The 18,380-nt window shown below is 38.2% G+C and overlaps 2 protein-coding genes across 5 annotated transcripts; one reads left to right on the top strand and one right to left on the bottom strand.

The window, feature by feature from the left end:
- The first annotated feature begins 2,062 nt into the window (after positions 1 to 2,062).
- Positions 2,063 to 11,953, top strand: LOC307156831 (G2/M phase-specific E3 ubiquitin-protein ligase-like). 3 transcript variants are annotated; one of them, XM_079868510.1, is made up of 17 exons: positions 2,082 to 2,124; positions 3,633 to 3,679; positions 3,790 to 3,855; positions 4,020 to 4,147; positions 4,797 to 5,001; positions 5,113 to 5,188; positions 5,752 to 6,035; positions 6,557 to 6,619; positions 6,804 to 6,886; positions 7,073 to 7,162; positions 7,251 to 7,456; positions 7,551 to 7,647; positions 8,595 to 8,751; positions 8,848 to 8,945; positions 9,199 to 9,343; positions 9,913 to 10,033; positions 10,346 to 11,953. In XM_079868510.1, exons 6-17 carry the CDS (start codon positions 5,146 to 5,148, stop codon positions 10,651 to 10,653), a joined length of 1,695 nt encoding a protein of 564 aa, XP_079724636.1. In that variant the 5' UTR covers positions 2,082 to 2,124; positions 3,633 to 3,679; positions 3,790 to 3,855; positions 4,020 to 4,147; positions 4,797 to 5,001; positions 5,113 to 5,145; the 3' UTR covers positions 10,654 to 11,953. The 3 variants fall into 3 exon arrangements, with proteins under 3 accessions (XP_079724634.1, XP_079724635.1, XP_079724636.1); XM_079868508.1 differs by lacking the exon at positions 4,020 to 4,147 and having other exon boundaries at positions 2,063 to 2,124; XM_079868509.1 differs by lacking the exons at positions 3,790 to 3,855; positions 4,020 to 4,147 and having other exon boundaries at positions 2,080 to 2,124.
- A 12-nt stretch (positions 11,954 to 11,965) lies between these two features.
- Positions 11,966 to 17,472, bottom strand: LOC307156832 (uncharacterized protein). 2 transcript variants are annotated; one of them, XM_079868511.1, is made up of 11 exons: positions 17,395 to 17,472; positions 15,837 to 15,883; positions 15,653 to 15,726; positions 14,881 to 15,567; positions 14,689 to 14,734; positions 14,497 to 14,588; positions 14,285 to 14,413; positions 13,488 to 13,764; positions 13,218 to 13,401; positions 12,960 to 13,001; positions 11,966 to 12,826 (listed from the first exon to the last, which is right to left on the bottom strand). In XM_079868511.1, exons 4-10 carry the CDS (start codon positions 15,558 to 15,560, stop codon positions 12,991 to 12,993), a joined length of 1,419 nt encoding a protein of 472 aa, XP_079724637.1. In that variant the 5' UTR covers positions 15,561 to 15,567; positions 15,653 to 15,726; positions 15,837 to 15,883; positions 17,395 to 17,472; the 3' UTR covers positions 11,966 to 12,826; positions 12,960 to 12,990. The 2 variants fall into 2 exon arrangements, with proteins under 2 accessions (XP_079724637.1, XP_079724638.1); XM_079868512.1 differs by having other exon boundaries at positions 14,285 to 14,395.
- Positions 17,473 to 18,380: the final 908 nt, after the last annotated feature.

The raw sequence follows: 18,380 nt of genomic DNA, 5'->3' as shown, positions 1-18,380 counted from the left end.
TAACGATATCTTTTGCATTTCTCATCCAAAGAATGTCAAACTTGGCACTGCACTTACTCGTGACCGTGGCAAGACACCTGTCGAGTTTGAAATCAATCGGACTAACGGTTCGAGAGACATGCGAGGAACAGACACACACACACACAGACAGACAGACAGACAGACGTTCCTGTAATTTATAGATAGATGTTTGTCAGGCCGCCGAGGGCACACCCTTCAACGAAAACTCAAGATCTTCGCAATTTAACGTCGCAAAGGCCTTCAGATTACACTCACCAAATTTGAAGAGGATCAGATCAAATCTGTAGGAGGAGTTCGTTAAAGTACAACATCAGGAAATTATGAAAAATGCCCAAAATCTAGGAGGAAGTTCAAAATAGCTCACTTCCTGTTGTGTTTAGGGCTATGCTCCAAGAGACTTTTTTGTAGGTATTGGGTCATTACATGTATATACCAAATTTCATACCTGTGCGTGAAACGTAGAGCCGGGGCAAAATGTGGGGGCAATAATTTACCGAATTTGCCCCACACAATTTTGAAAACCATATCACACGTAAATTTTCACCACTTCTGAAGCGTGTGCAAAGTTTCATGAGTTTTCGAGCATGTTTAGGCCCTCTAAAAAGCGATTCACTTTGGAGAAGAAGAATAATAATAAACGGAGCAAAAACAATAGGGTCCTCTCACCATCGGTGCTCGGGCCCTAATAAACGGAGCAAAAACAATAGGGTCCTCTCACCATCGGTGCTCGGGCCCTAATAAACGGAGCAAAAACAATAGGGTCCTCTCACCATCGGTGCTCGGGCCCTAAATATAGCTGCGAGCAGCGATTACGGGCCCAAGCCGGTGGCACCGCAACCCCGGTGCCTTTAGTTACCTAAAGGCACCGGGGTGGCGGTACCGCCGGCTTTGGCCCTTCATCACTGCTCGCAGCTATATTTATATATATATATATATAAAAGACCAAAAATATTACTTGACTTACCTTATTCTGATTTTATGATACACTCAAAATATTCCACAACAAATCCTTTAAATTTAATGTAAAAATAAAAATGAAAGAAAGCAGTGTTGGGCTCACGTAACCCTCTTGTTTCAACATTTGCGATGTATTTGGATGCTAAACTATTCTTTATTATAGGCTTTGTTCTTCACTCATGTTCCAATATCGATGGAAAAAATCATCCTCTTCACAAGCGCAAAAATGTGCTTGGAAACATCACAGTGGAGCGGTGCTTACTGTGAATGTATGAATTGTATGGAGGTAGATTTGTGTCTTTATTATTCAATCAAAAAAAAGGTTGCTTCAATCAAAAAATATATTTTCAATCAAAAAAACCCGTTTCAATCAAAGAAAAAAAGTGTTTGAATGCAAAAATATATTTGAGACTCAAAAAAATGCATTTGAACACTATTTTTTTTTGCTTGAAAATGTTTTTTTTGATAGAAGTGAAGGTTTTTTTGTTTGAAGCAACTTTTTTGATTGAAGTATTGTTGTTTTGTGTTTGGGCCATATTATGGGTAGGACATTTGTGTCTTTATAATTCAATCAAAAAAGAAGTTGCTTCAAACAAACAAAACATATTTTCAATAAAAAAATCACTTCAATCAAAAAATAAACCTTTTCAATCATAGAAAAAATGTTTTTGAATGCAAAAAAATATTTGAGATTCAAAAAATTGCACTTGAACACTTTTTTTTTGATTGAAAATGTTTTCTTTGATTGAAGTAATCTTTTTTGTGTTTGGACCATGTTATGGGTAGGACATTTGTGTCTTAATTATTCAATCCCAAAAAAGTTGCTTCAATCAAAAAAAAAACATTTTCAATCAAAAAAAAATAATTTCAATCAAAGAAAAAACTGTTTAAATGCAAAAAAAAAAAAAATCATTTGAAGTGTTTTTTTTTTATTGAACTTTCTTTTTTTTTGAATGAAGTGAAAAAAGTTTTGAAGTCGTTTTTTTTTTAAATCATTTTGACACAAACGTACCGCAGTGGGGGCGGGTGCTTCCCCATTGGTCAGACATGCTTGAGTGACAAGTGTCTACACCAACGACGTCTTTCTGACAAGCAAGTCATGGTCGCCACTCGCCAGCGAGCCAGGAAGCAGTGGTGGAGTTGTTGGTAAGTAGATAAAACCGTATTAAAATGATTGGTGTCACGTTATTAGCCTACTCTGTTTGATATTTCGATTAAACATACAGCTTGCTAACTTAGCTCACGTTGACTAATTTGTGTGATGGTGTTAGATATCTGACGCCTCATATTGTCAGGCAGGCTAGCAGGGTGCGCTAACGGCTAATTGAATTGTTTATTTCACTTAAGTAACGTTACAGAGGCTTGCTATGTGCTAGTGCTATATTGTGTTATAATACGTAACGTCATTAGTGGTCAAACAACAGTCCACAGGCCAACTGTTGCCCACAGCGCTGCCTGTTTAGCAGCAACAGGTCATGCAGAGCCTGAGTCTATCTTCTCACACAGCCCACAGGATTACAGCTATTTGACCGTCCCGCTCTCTCTCTCGCTCACGGGTAGTGGTCTCCCCACCATCACAGTCAAATGCTCGCAGACACAGAGGCAGATGCTGTTATTTTGAGAGCGGGGCTTACATATGCCGTCCCGTACGGAAAATAATGTTGCATACCACCGGTAACATGAATATATATTCCGTTGCTCGGTGCGCAAACTAGCTGTGTCAGGCATTATTTATAAGTAGCCTAATGTCCTGCACAACTCCACATGGAAAACTGGCAGTTCAATGAAGTGATGCTTATTGTCTGACATAGTGTACAAGTAGTTACTAGCTTAAAGTATTGTGCCAATAATGATCCTTCTGGTAAATTTGGCATTCAGTTGAGACACAAAAGCTCTTAGTTTAATGAAAATCTTTGGAAAAGAAGACAAGATGGTTTGTTTAATTAGTATTCATTTATTTAGATTTCTAATATCATATAGTATTGTCCTGTCAACCCATTACAAGTCTTGCCTTATTCAGTGTTGATTTATTGACATGTTTATGTAAGATGTTTTATTAGAAGGTGTGTGAGTGAAAGTTGTCTGAAGTTGTATTTTTCTATTTTATTGCAATGCTGATTGATAATGTAGGACTCTGGTCCTGGCTTGGCCTAAGTTTTGGTGTCTCTAGGTGCTGTGCTCTGTAGGCATGACACATTAATTTCTTTATGTGATACTTTATTTTTTGCATCAAATTATTTGAAGTATTGATAAGCAGTATTGATATCGATACAGGTATTGCTGCACTCTCAATTATAACTGCTCAATAGTGTCGTATGGTTACTTTTATTATACAAGCCATCAATTTTGATGGCTTGTTAGTGTAACCGTTAAGCATAATGGCATTAATGCTATATATAGCGTACATTTAGCCAGATATTTTTTTTTTTTTTTTTTAAAGTAGCTAACTAGCTAAAGCCTTAAGTAGCTGAAATTAAGTTGTCTCATGTCTCTGTCTGCAGCAACACACACACACACACACACACACACACACACACACACACACACACACACACACACACAGACAACGATAGCTACCTACATTAACTGCAACATCTTTCCAGGCAGCAGATGGACTAATTGTTTTTCCTGTTGATCAAATTATGTTTTTTTAGGCCAAGAACTCCACTAAAACTTTTTGGAACAGGATTGCTTAATAAAGGTAAGAATGGATGGGTAGATTTTATTTATGGTTTTGCTCTTTTTATGTGTCCGGTGTATTGTAGGTCATAACCATTTTCACAACAGCCATCTTTTCTCCCTCCCATTTAGAAAGACCAATACTACACATCACCTCTTGTGCATGTCTTCATGGCAAGGCGATTATCACATACTCAGGTTACACTCCACTTGCTGTTAACTGGATTCACACTTTTTAATCTTTTTAAAAATATATATATATATATATTAGTCTTTTTAGACTCTACCTGCTTCATCTAAAGTGATTGATGGTGTTATTGTTGATAACAGTGGTTAACTTAGGATCTAATCTCTCATCCCAGTATGACGAGCAGGCAGCCACTGCCGCTGCGCAGACTTTTCTGTCAGTGCTTAATCGCACCATAGAAGAACCCAGGCAGAGGAGTCAGGACATGCCTACTCCTTCAACTGTACAAAACGAGATGTCCAGGTAGTGTAGCCAGCCAGCAGTAGTGCATTTATTTTTCAAGTCAGCCATGCGGTATCAGAGCTGAGGGTGTAGCAACAATAGTCTTGACTCAAATGCACGACTCAAACACAGCGTTAGGCAGGGTAACAGTCTTTACTGGAAAAACAGGTTCGGTACACAAGTAATCCATCAGCGGGGGCAAACAAACCAGACAGGGATCAGGCAAAGGCGAGGTCAACCAGAACACAGGCAGGGGTCAATACCAAGGAACTAGAAAATACTACAGAGCAATAAAGGCTATGAAGTAACGCACGGGGACAAAAAGACGAACTGGCAACGGACAGGGGAAACACAGGGACTATATATACACACACACAGAACAGGTGAAAGTATTGAGGGTGGGGACAGACAATCAAGGAGGAGGACGAAACCACACGAGGAGGGAAGGGGAATCTGAAACGAGAGGAGAAGTCAATACAACAAGATGACACAGGAAACAGAACTATAACATGGACCGAGTCATGACATGCAGGTTGTAGGGGATTTGTGAAATGTTATTCCACATACACAGCCATCCCATGCAAATTTAATTTTTTACTGACCCCTTTTTGTAAAATATTACAAATCTATTTTACAAACAAGGGTCTCACATTTTTTTACTTTTTTGCAGATCATTCCCTGGATTTTTCAAAAGAAAATCTGCAGACAAAGACAGAGACAAGAAACATAAACCATGGAAAGGATTTGACATGGCTTTTTTCTTATTGAGTGACAAAGCAGAAACAACCCCGACCACACAAGATGAACTGGAGCTACTACAGGCAGGGCTGGGAAAGAGGACTCTCTCGATCACTAAAGACTTAAGCCATGAAGAGGTGAGGAGCAGCATCTTTCTTTATCTCCCCCTACCTCCTCTATCATTGCCTTCTCCACAATCGATTTTTACAGATATACCTTCCTGAAATGTTCTGTCTTTATTACTGTAGTTGTCCACTTAACTGGAGAGCACCTACCCGAAAATGGCAAGTCTTGAAGGAGGATGGCTTCTATACAAAGCAGCTGGTATGTTAAACAAGACATTAGATTAACATAAGGCTATTTGAATAGAATCTTTAAATAGTGTGGAGCCCTGCACTACACAAGGCTTTTCCGAGTTCAAAAGGAGTTTCCAGAGTTTCCCTAAATAAGCTGTTCGAAAATACTGACTTGACAGTTTTTTTGTTTTTTTTTTAAGTGGGCACATCCATGTGTACAGTGATCATAATGTGATAACCAAACTTGCCGCAAGGAGATATGGGAAATTTAGTGAATAATGTTAGAGCTTAACTCAAGAAGAGATGTCATAGAGGCTCGTATCTAAACATAAAAACATCTAATATATTTTTCTGAAACATGACATTGTAGATTATTATAATGCAGAACACCTGATTGTGCACGTTTTAACTTTTTGTCCTCGATTTCATTATCATTACAGTCGATAATACTTTTCCTCATGTCATTATTTTTCACTTACAAGTATGCCATGAATGGGTCAACTTACACTGGCTGAATGCCATGCTCAGCACACTGATGTTAATATACTTGGTTGGCACTACTTTTAATTCCCATAAAACTTGAATTTGCAGGTGGACATGGAAGGAGGAGAATGACCGCTGTCGCCTTAGAGTCAGAGGGATACACTGGCTCTGTTCTTAGAAGCGCCTCCGCAGGAGGGAAGTTTATGTTATATATTGCTCCTCTCCAAGAGAAGATTGATCTGACACCACTGCCAGTGGATGCTCCAGAGTTCAGTCTCATGCCAAAGGCTACATGCACACAGTGCAAAATGGTCATGCCATTGCAAATGCTTGCCCTTCATGTGCAAGGTGATTGTGAAGGGACGTCTTGGACAGCTCTTTGTGATTCAGAGGTGAGACGCCTTTCTTGTCACATTTTTCCACTTAATGCAAGTGAAAGGTGAATGTTGCCACCAGGCCTCCAGACTAACTTTTTTTAAAACTGTCCCTGGACATTCCTGAAAAACGGTCTCAACCATCCCGAAGTGAATGTAAACTGTCCCAAAATCGAAATGGTGTTTTTTTTAGTGTTTTTTTTCTTCTCTAATTGTTATCATCTATGTCTGTTATTGGCATAAGATAAACAGAAACATCATTATGAGAAAATAAAGTGTAGTCATAATAAATTAAAAAAGCCCCTGGAAACATGAATTTGAATATTAAAAATACATATATTATATCAAAGCCGAGTGTCTGATTAAGCATCCACAAAAGTCTGAGTGAAAATAACCATAACTATAAGAAAACCTGGTTTAAAAAAATGAATTTTGCTGTTTAGATTAAAAAAATCTTGGCCTGTTTAAATGTTAAATGACTGACAACTGTCAATCAGTGTTATCTAGTTATCTGACACATTGTTTGGCTGCATTTTCAGCAAGAAGATGAGGAGCTTGATTCTTCTGTTCCTGCGACTTTAGATGTGCCACCATCGAACAAGGTATGGTTATATGTAGGACAGAATAATATTTATTGCAATAATAATATAATCTTTTATATTTTTATTACTCCTGATTTTGAGTGAAACCATAAATGATCAAATGAACATTTACTATTTACCATTTATGCTGAGAGGGTTGCTATAAAAATTGGAACTAATCCTGTCCATACATCTTCCCATTTAGCAAAGTAAGACAAAATGCCCGATATGCAACAAATACTTCCCAAGCCAGGACATTGAGTTCCACGCCAGTATCTGTGGAACAAGGTAAGTCAAGTCACATTTATTTATATAGCACATTTCGTGCGACAGGTGCAGACTCAATGTGCTTAAGAGTAAAAAAATAAATAAATAAATAAAACAGACAAGTGGTGTATGTCCTTTGCATATAATAACATCACATTTTTTAGTTTGCTGTGATTAGATGGAATTCATTGTAACTTCCATTCTTAGTTGTAGTCCTGTATGGAGCCCAGATGCTGGACCTGAAAGTCCCCATGATCTGCAAGAACCAACACAAGATCCAATAGATGACATCTCATGGTAAAAAAAAAGAAAAGGGATCTTGAAACTTTGATTTTGCTGCCAAAATATCTTTAGATTTTTAAGATGTAATAATTTATTTTAACAGTGAAGAAGATGTTCTGCGTTGGGTTGACTCAAAAGTTGAGACGGGGAAGACCTTCAACATTTGTGTCTCGAGGGACAACATGCTGGAGAGAGGTCTAAAGCTTTGGCAGCGCCAGAAGACTGGAGGCCCAGCGAACAAACTGAAAATTACCTTCATAGGAGAAGCTGGCATCGACACTGGGGCATTAAGGAAGGAGTTCCTGTCTGGTAAGTAGTAAGCCAGTCACAAGTGTGTAATACTTCCAAATCAACAATAAAACCCTGTGACTGAGGCTGTTCTCTGGTTTGTTTATGTCCACAGAGATGGTTGCTGGGATAGAGACGCGCCTCTTTGAAGGGGGGAAGAAGGGGAAGATCCCAAAATACTCCATCACTGACCTGGACAAAAACTATTTTAAGTTTGTTACTCTTATTCATATTCTCATATTAATCAACAGTATTACTTATTTACTTGCATTTACACAATGGTGTATACTATAATGGTGTGTACAACTACTCACTGCTAGAGGAATAGACTACATTAAAAAGATATTGCTCGTGGTACACCTCTACATATCTTGTCTTAAGACACTTTGACTCTGTGACTTTGGGTACATAGTAAGTAACCATTCCAAATATTGGCTCCTGGCCATTCCAGCCAGGAACTTATCTCCTGATTCTGTAACGTGAGGCACCTTGGTGTACAAGTGCACCCCCCTGACATGATGCTGGTATGTCACAGGGACTTGGGTACATAGGAATGAATTTATATTTTCACCTCGTGCATTGTATTTGTCTTATCCGGCTTAGTACAATGTTACGATGTCATTTAGCAGACGCTTTTATCCAAAGCGACGTACATTGAGAGTTCCTACAACACAAGCAAGGACTTGTGTAGTACTTCCTACTCTTTGTAACTGGATATCTCAGGACAAACAGCTTGGCAGAATTTGATTATATGTGACCAGAAGGTCCAGTTGGACTCTGAACTAATTAGATTTTGGAGTTCAAAGGTTAAGGTCACTGTGATCTCACAAGGTGGTTTTAGTCTGAAGAATGTGATCTTTGGGATGGATTGATAAATTAGTCAAAATTAACCTAAATATTCACTTTCATATTTAAATTATATTCCTTCAGCCTTCACCACATGGGGTAAACAGAGGATGTTGGCCTAAATGGCAAACTGACTCTTGTTGCTGGAGGAATATACGTACATGGAAGTATTTTCAACAATCAACTTTCTCTAGCATAGTTTTTAGATAATAGAGGAAAAAAATATATCCATGGTAATGGTGTGAATGAACAGGGAGGTCAATACATAATTTTGTCATAGCATCACTTTTTTATTTCCCCCTCTTATATCCAGAGTTGCTGGTGAAATATTTGCAGTGAGCCTTGGCCAAGGTGGACCGCCTCCAAGCTTTCTTCAAGAGTGGTGTTACCAGTATCTGGTGACCGGGACACTGAAGGACATCACAAAAGAAAATGTGCATGATGCAGAGTTGTCCACATTAATCGAAATGGTGTGTTGAAATCTCAAGCGCATATCCTTCCCATTATGAAAGTCTTGTGTGAAAAATATTTTTTCTGGAAGTTATGTTTGGAAAATATGCTTTCAGATTGAAAATGCAACTGACGTGACACAGTACACAGAGGAAATTCTTAACTGTGGATATACGGGCCCCATCACCTTGGAGCACAAAGACAGCATAGTAAGGTATGCATTGTTTTTTCTATAGCTCACCAAACGTTTCATGGATTTTTACCAAGGTGCAGTGAGCCAACCATGGTCTACAGATGACAAGTTAAAGTCATTGGGCCTCATTCACCGCCAGTGCATACGCACAAATCTGTGCTTAAACCTTGCGTACAATCGTTTGACACACAAATCTGGGATTCAGCAATATTTTCAAAAGGTCTGCAGTAAGATAGGCACTAAAGTTAATGTCCAATGTCTATCTTTTTGTTAGAGCTGTTTTGCTACATGCCACCACGAAGCGTACACCAATGCTTCAACAACTGCAAGAAGGCCTTGAACTCTACCAACTACTGTCAGTCATGCAAAGGAAACCCAAGGAATGTCGGAATCTTTTCGTGATTGGGGATGATGACAAGGTAAAATAAACAAGACGGGTGCTCATAAAACACAGTCTTGCTAACGAGCCTAAGGCAAGGCAACTGTATTGAAATAGCAAATTTTAAGCACAAAGTGATTAAAAGTGCTTTACACAGTAAAATAAAAATCTGCATATAGAATCCACATTTATAAAATAGTAACATGAATGCCTAAGTCCAAAACCAGTCCAAAACCTGTCTCACACCCCACACTTGGAGATGGCTTTCTGTGTTACCTTCAGTTGAGAGACAGCCATTTTAGTCCCCCTCTTAGACAATTTATGGAGTGGGATTTTGATTTGATTGGTGGTTCCGACCTATAATAACTCTACTGTTCAATTTAAAGTGGTTCATTATTTCCTCGCCCCACTATTTTACTCGTGATCTAACGGCAAGTGACTTTCCGTTTGTCTGAAATGCATGAAATTTTAGAATTAGACTCCCACTTAAATATCACGTCTCATACTGTTTGTTGTGCTAAATATAATTGGTTTTAGCTATGCTCTTGTCTGTCTTGACTTCTAAGATGCAATCCAAACTAACCAGCCCAATGTACTTTATGTTTCAAGGTTGATTCACATTACATCATCTCCAGCCTGGCTCCAGTGATGAGCGAGACAGGTTCAGTAAAACAAAGGACAGAGACGCAGATACTGAACTTCTTTCAAGATTTCCTTCTCGAGCTGGAGGGTATGTATTGGCATTACATTTTTACATGTTGGTAGCAGAGCTACTCCATGTCTACAGCAGCTGGTTTAAGGTCATATGCAAGTAAATCACAGACATTGTGGGGAGTCTGGGTACGCTACATGAGCGACCTACAATCTGTGCAATTTATGCTTGTTCTACTAGTGCAGCTTACTCCCCCCCGCTTTTGGTAATTTTTCTAAAATCACGTTTTGCTTTCAAATCAACTGAGCTGCACCAATGTCAATGTCATCCATCAAACTGAATATGAAACTTTTTCACCATTTTCTTGCATTTGACTATGCTTAACTAAAGATGGGGACACCAGTCAGCCTGATGAAGAAGACAATGGAGCACCGCTCTCGGTTCCTCGAGTGATGCAGTGGCTCACGGGGCAGGCTCACAGACACATGCTGGTCTCAGAAAGGGAGAATTTCAAAATCACAGTCCTGTTCGATCACACTTGTCTTGAACGCATGCCAAAGCACACAGTGTGCTACCCTGTTGTGAGTGCATGCAGCACCACTATAACATTCCCCACAGCACATCTGAAAGATAGTGATGCATTTAAGTCCAACCTTGAAATTGCAATCCGATATGGTTCCAGGTTTGATAGAGTTTAACTTTTTGTTTTACTAAACCTGATGTGTTTAGTCAGTTAATTTTAGTTCAACCCTGATCCTCTCAGACTACTAGTAATCACCACTCCTGCAAAATGTCTCCTGTTGTCTGCTGGGTGTTCTGTTATTTTCTTGCAATCAGTCTTGCATATAGAAACGTTCTGAAATATACTGTACAATTAATGGTATACCAGCATTGACACCCCCTCCTTCTCTGGGAAACAAGCAGAAACTGATAACATGACAGCAGAATTTCAATTGGCAACACACTCAAAAGCTCTGAATGTTTGGACAGTTGCTATTGCTCTCATGTGTCTGATACACTGTGCTCAAAATTATACAAAGCAAAATTTAAAGAGGGATGTATTTCTTTGCATTTCTGCTTGTTTCCCAGAGAAGGGTGGGTATAAGTCTGACATTTGACATTAGGTGTTGACCACTGAAGAGACCAGAAAGTGCCATAGAGGTGTTAAAAATCTTGTTAAAGTTATAGTCTTTTGTTACTATAATAAGAATTGTTGTTAATAATAAGAATAATAATTATTATTATTTGAGCCGATAATGTAATTCATTGTCATATGATAATTGTCATTTTAAATATTTTTGTTATATTGAATATACTGTATTTTTCACCGATCGTTTTTACACACAACAAGCAGGCAGCAAACTTAATTGATTAGGCTATTCAAATCTTCCTATGTGGCGGCAGGACAATTCAGGATCTACTGTAAGGTCATTAATGTTCTGTATTTTGTTCCAGCAATAAAATAATTTGAATTAAAGTGGTTCTCGTCAGGATGCGAGGGTCTGATGCTCCTTCTGTTTATGCATTTTTCATGTTTAGAGATGTGTGTACATACGGATATGATTACCCAGCAAACATTTTGATGTCTTTCTCACGTCTGATTAATGTTGTACATTACGAACCGAATCGGGTTGAATCGGAAGCTGACGAATCGGAACCTAACTTCAGCGTCGCTTGGAGTTAGGTTCATCCTGTCGTCTATTTGAGGCAATAGAGGGGCTGAAATGAAAGTTTTTCTTAGGTCGTTTTTCAGATGATTAAACGCCGGCAAATCGACGTGGAAGCGACAGAAGGAAAATGCAAAGATTGAGACTTGAACTCACATGTCCCAGCTGAGAGACGTGTGCTACCAATGCACCACTGAATTGAAGAGCCCCTTACGTGTCAGGTTGATCTGTATCATCATGTGTACACAGCTGATCAGAGAGGGATTTTGTTTCGACCTACATATTGTTATGATTCTACTTACCGAAAACAGATAATTAAAAATCTTTATATAAAACAAATGTTCAGTAAAACCAGCTGTTTGTGCTGTCACCTTACGTTTATTCCCCTGCTGTATAATTACATATTTATATGGGAATTTTATATGAAACAATTTTACATTTTATATGAAACATATTCTGTTACATCATTGCAAGTTTTCCTCAAAATCACCATTTCCTGAAGATTATGTTTTAATGCTCTAATTATCATTTAATCATAATTTATGAATGTTTTTCTCATATGGACAGCTAGCAGCAGCAGGATCAGCAGCTTTGAGAGCTCCACAACACACATTCCATACATTATCTTTCTGATTTATGGCAAATAAAATATGGTTTGGGGAAACATCACAATGTGGAAATCAAAGACCAACACTAGTTATCATTTTAGGGTTTAAAGATCCTTGGACGTATTCATTGTTGATCAAAAATGACCACTTCCAAATACTGTGCTATTATGAACAACAAAAATAAAACTACTAGCAATAACATAAACAATTTTTAAAAACATGTTTTCCAACTGCTTCACATTTCAAAAATTCACGTATAAATCAATATAACAGACATGCAATAACATTTCATATTTAAAATGTATTTTCAAACTTATTATACGGGGTATATGCAGGAATGCAAAAGTTTATTTCAATACCTTTTATAAGACTTTTTATAGACCTCAAAATACTTTTAAGACCTCATTCGGTCGGTGGAGGAAGTGGTGTAGGACTTCTTTAACAGGAACAGGAAGCCAGGGAGGCAGAAGAGGACATTGATGAACTTGTGGAGGTGATCTGTAAGGTGGTGTAGTGATCCATCATGAAGCCCCAGGCGTGTTAGGGCTGCAGTGGGTTATACTGTTGCTCTTTATGCTGTTGAAAGGGGGAGGGGTCTAGCAGAACAAATAGTTTTATATGTTATAGTAATCAGGTTTTAGATTATTATATATAGGTTAAATTTTGGACATTGACAGAAAATACTTAAATGCCTGTAGTGTAGAATGTGAGTAACCATGTGTTAGTTACCTTCATTCAAAGCTGAGTGGTGTCTGTCCATTTACGCATGGGCTGTGGGTTTCAACATACAAAGGTTGGGTTGGTTTTTGGAACGCATTTAGAAAAATATGTTTAAAATTTATTTCTAGGAATTTGTAAAAAGTAAAGACATTTTCTTAGTGCCCCTTTTTTAATCATAACATTGAAATGATTAGCTGTGTATTTGTATTGTTTCAAAACATGTTTGCTATAATCATTAAGCATTTAATAGTGTGGAGCGTCACTCACTCATTACAAATTGAAGAGCACGCAGGTATATATCCTGACCAAAGGATAAGGAGTCAGAGTTAGGATTAACTTCATGTTGCAGCAGAGCAAGATTCTCTGCAGACAGGGGGGATGGAATGTAAGGAACAACAATCCCATGGTCAGTGTCTTCAGATACCTCCTCCTGATGGTCTATGTGCTGCAGCTGCATGGCCCAACAAACAAATTAATGATAATAGACAAAGTGCTTAAGGGAAAAACTGCCATGCCAATCAAGTATTACATGCCCACCTCTGCATAATTTGGCTCAGGCACAGGTGCTTGGAGCATTCCAATGTTCCACATCTGTTGAGGTGTAAGGTTTGCCTCTGTGCGGATCGGGTGGTTGTTCCAACTGTCTGTGAAATGCTGTAGATCTGACCGCAGACGAGGTACGAACACATATTGCACACAGAAGAGGTGGATCGCATTAGACAGATCAATGAAGCCCTCTTCTTCCAAGCTGTGTAGTGCGTTGTAGTACTTTGATGTTACAGAATTCCAAACATCTCTCCATAAGCGTTCCACCCTGAAAAAAGGCAGACAGACAATGGTTAGAATAAGAAACACTGGTGCTGTCTGTTCATAAGTAAATGGCATTTATGGCTTTTAAGTGGTGCAGCCACTTTTATGCCGGTGTGTGTGTGTCCGCCAGTTCACACCAGGAAATTTCAATCAGGAATGGAGAGTATAGGAGAGAGCAAGCTGAAATCTGTGCCAAGGTTTGTGACCACTGTTCAATGTAAAAGATGACTGCCAACTATAACCAGCATACCATGGAGCTTGTTGAAAGCAGCCATCTTGACAGAAGAGGGTAAACCAACATCCGGTCAGACTGACACATGATTGACACAAATTGATAATGTAATTAATGCTTCCTGTTAGTCACATTAATACAATACAAGTTTACCTTCAGTTCTCTCAAAGGAGCTGCTATAAAAAATGGTCTATTGTTGCTAAGCAGCAGAGCACTGCTTACTCCTCCACTCTGAGAAGGATTATCAAAAAAGCAGATGTCAAGTGTAGATGCGACAAGTTCATTTAATTACCTCTGGTTATGGACACTTTTGCCTGCAATAAAGCTTCCACGGCCTGTTCCTCGGACAGTAAACATGCACCTGGCTATGTCGACATTTTCCACCCCTTGATCAGCTCTCACTCTGAAAGAAAAGCAAATGCTTTTCCCCCCCATATATGACATAACTTCATAATGTACAGCAGCACGTCGTTCTTTTATTTCTCCTGCAATTTGAATATATACCTTGAGGGCCATCCATTTCTCTGAACACCCTCCATGAAGAAGCCAAAAGCAGTTGCTGCTTTGTTGTTAGCTGCTGCATCCAGATACAAAATCTATGAAAGAGGTAGACGCATACCATGTATGTTTTGGAGTTGTTCATAAATAAACAACGTTTAACGTATGTTGTGAATGAATAGAAAATAAAATATCTACCTTCCTGGAAAATCCATCTATTCCTCCAAAGATGACGATGTTATACCTTTAAAAAATGCATTTGAAAAAATATATAATTCATTGTGTATTACATGTATGTAAAACTCCCACATCATACAACACAGTAAATTGGTCAACAAGCAACGTCATACAAACGTAATATAAGTTCTGCCAGACAAGACATTAATTTACCTTATCAGTTTATGATTTGTATCAACATGGACGAGAGACAGGGGAGCAGGGACAGAGTAGCTTCGTCGAGCAATGCAACGAAGCTGGATCATCCTGGCAATGATACCTGCACCATCTACACGCTGCAAAGACAGCCTCACTCTTTTCCATTGAAGACGAAGGCCCATTGCTTGGAGACTTCCTTTGACCATTCTGTAGCCTGCATGCGGCATCCTTGCCTTAATAGCCCTGACTTTCTGGTCTAATTCTTCATCAGAAATTACAGAATAGCATGCCCTCACTGACATGTTGTGGTCCTTCATTCTTCTGTAAAGGGTTGACCGTGAAATGCCATGCATTTCTACTAAATGAACTAGAGGTAAAGAGGTATCCAGCAACGTCTGTAGTGTGTCACGACTCATTTGTAGTTCTGGCCGTCCTACATTCCCACTCCAACAAGTGGTGGCTACATCATTAAATAGTGGAGGAACAGGATTCTGTGACAGATGTGAACTGAGCACTAAAGTCAACTGTTGCAGACCATCAGCCAGCTCTGCGGGAATATCCATGTATTGTGTGCCAGCTTGAATAAACTGCAACTCTTGAGTGCACACAAACAGGAGGTACTCAAAATCAATGGGTACTCTATTGATGACAGAAACCAACCTATCCCTTAACCTCAGTAAGAGCTGTTGTGCCATCGGATGCCTGCAAATTAACATTTAGCATTATAAGAGGAGCAATTTTGAAATTCATGTATAAGTGTACTTGTATGAGATAGTCAGTGCATTACCTGCAATAGATAATGGGGAGCACAACCCCAAAATGGAGAATCAGCAGCAGAGGTGATGTGTAGTATTGGTCTTTCTAAATGGGAGGGAGAAAAGATGGCTGTTGTGAAAATGGTTATGACCTACAATACACCGGACACATAAAAAGAGCAAAACCATAAATAAAATCTACCCATCCATTCTTACCTTTATTAAGCAATCCTGTTCCAAAAAGTTTTAGTGGAGTTCTTGGCCTAAAAAAACATAATTTGATCAACAGGAAAAACAATTAGTCCATCTGCTGCCTGGAAAGATGTTGCAGTTAATGTAGGTAGCTATCGTTGTCTGTGTGTGTGTGTGTGTGTGTGTGTGTGTGTGTGTGTGTGTGTGTGTGTGTGTGTGTGTGTTGCTGCAGACAGAGACATGAGACAACTTAATTTCAGCTACTTAAGGCTTTAGCTAGTTAGCTACTTTAAAAAAAAAAAAAAAAAAATATCTGGCTAAATGTACGCTATATATAGCATTAATGCCATTATGCTTAACGGTTACACTAACAAGCCATCAAAATTGATGGCTTGTATAATAAAAGTAACCATACGACACTATTGAGCAGTTATAATTGAGAGTGCAGCAATACCTGTATCGATATCAATACTGCTTATCAATACTTCAAATAATTTGATGCAAAAAATAAAGTATCACATAAAGAAATTAATGTGTCATGCCTACAGAGCACAGCATTTAGAGACACCAAAACTTAGGCCAAGCCAGGACCAGAGTCCTACATTATCAATCAGCATTGCAATAAAATAGAAAAATACAACTTCAGACAACTTTCACTCACACACCTTCTAATAAAACATCTTACATAAACATGTCAATAAATCAACACTGAATAAGGCAAGACTTGTAATGGGTTGACAGGACAATACTATATGATATTAGAAATATAAATAAATGAATACTAATTAAACAAACCATCTTGTCTTCTTTTCCAAGGATTTTCATTAAACTAAGAGCTTTTGTGTCTCAACTGAATGCCAAATTTACCAGAAGGATCATTATTGGCACAATACTTTAAGCTAGTAACTACTTGTACACTATGTCAGACAATAAGCATCACTTCATTGAACTGCCAGTTTTCCATGTGGAGTTGTGCAGGACATTAGGCTACTTATAAATAATGCCTGACACAGCTAGTTTGCGCACCGAGCAACGGAATATATATTCATGTTACCGGTGGTATGCAACATTATTTTCCGTACGGGACGGCATATGTAAGCCCCGCTCTCAAAATAACAGCATCTGCCTCTGTGTCTGCGAGCATTTGACTGTGATGGTGGGGAGACCACTACCCGTGAGCGAGAGAGAGAGCGGGACGGTCAAATAGCTGTAATCCTGTGGGCTGTGTGAGAAGATAGACTCAGGCTCTGCATGACCTGTTGCTGCTAAACAGGCAGCGCTGTGGGCAACAGTTGGCCTGTGGACTGTTGTTTGACCACTAATGACGTTACGTATTATAACACAATATAGCACAAGCACATAGCAAGCCTCTGTAACGTTACTTAAGTGAAATAAACAATTCAATTAGCCGTTAGCGCACCCTGCTAGCCTGCCTGACAATATGAGGCGTCAGATATCTAACACCATCACACAAATTAGTCAACGTGAGCTAAGTTAGCAAGCTGTATGTTTAATCGAAATATCAAACAGAGTAGGCTAATAACGTGACACCAATCATTTTAATACGGTTTTATCTACTTACCAACAACTCCACCACTGCTTCCTGGCTCGCTGGCGAGTGGCGACCATGACTTGCTTGTCAGAAAGACGTCGTTGGTGTAGACACTTGTCACTCAAACATGTCTGACCAATGGGGAAGCACCCGCCCCCACTTTTGTGTCAAAATGATTTAAAAAAAAAACGACTTCAAAACTTTTTTCACTTCATTCAAAAAAAAAGAAAGTTCAATAAAAAAAAAACACTTCAAATGATTTTTTTTTTTTTTGCATTTAAACAGTTTTTTCTTTGATTGAAATTATTTTTTTTTTTATTGAAAATGTTTTTTTTTGATTGAAGCAACTTTTTTGGGATTGAATAATTAAGACACAAATGTCCTACCCATAACATGGTCCAAACACAAAAAAGATTACTTCAATCAAAGAAAACATTTTCAATCAAAAAAAAAAGTGTTCAAGTGCAATTTTTTGAGTCTCAAATATTTTTTTGCATTCAAAAACATTTTTTCTATGATTGAAAAGGTTTATTTTTTGATTGAAGTGATTTTTTTATTGAAAATATGTTTTGTTTGTTTGAAGCAACTTCTTTTTTGATTGAATTATAAAGACACAAATGTCCTACCCATAATATGGCCCAAACACAAAACAACAATACTTCAATCAAAAAAGTTGCTTCAAACAAAAAAACCTTCACTTCTATCAAAAAAAACATTTTCAAGCAAAAAAAAATAGTGTTCAAATGCATTTTTTTGAGTCTCAAATATATTTTTGCATTCAAACACTTTTTTTCTTTGATTGAAACGGGTTTTTTTGATTGAAAATATATTTTTTGATTGAAGCAACCTTTTTTTTGATTGAATAATAAAGACACAAATCTACCTCCATAGAATTGTACTACTGACTATTTAGAGCAGTGTAATTTTTATATGTTAGGTTGACTATTTTATTATTATATTTTATGAAGGCTATAATGAACAGGCTGCGATGTCAAGATTACAATGCTGTAATATGT

The sequence above is a fragment of the Squalius cephalus genome (assembly GCF_949319135.1).
Source record: "Squalius cephalus genome assembly, chromosome: 4".
NCBI classification, from domain to species: domain Eukaryota; kingdom Metazoa; phylum Chordata; class Actinopteri; order Cypriniformes; family Leuciscidae; genus Squalius; species Squalius cephalus.
Note: the sequence above shows the minus strand (reverse complement) of the source record. Positions and strands in the feature narration are given on the sequence as shown.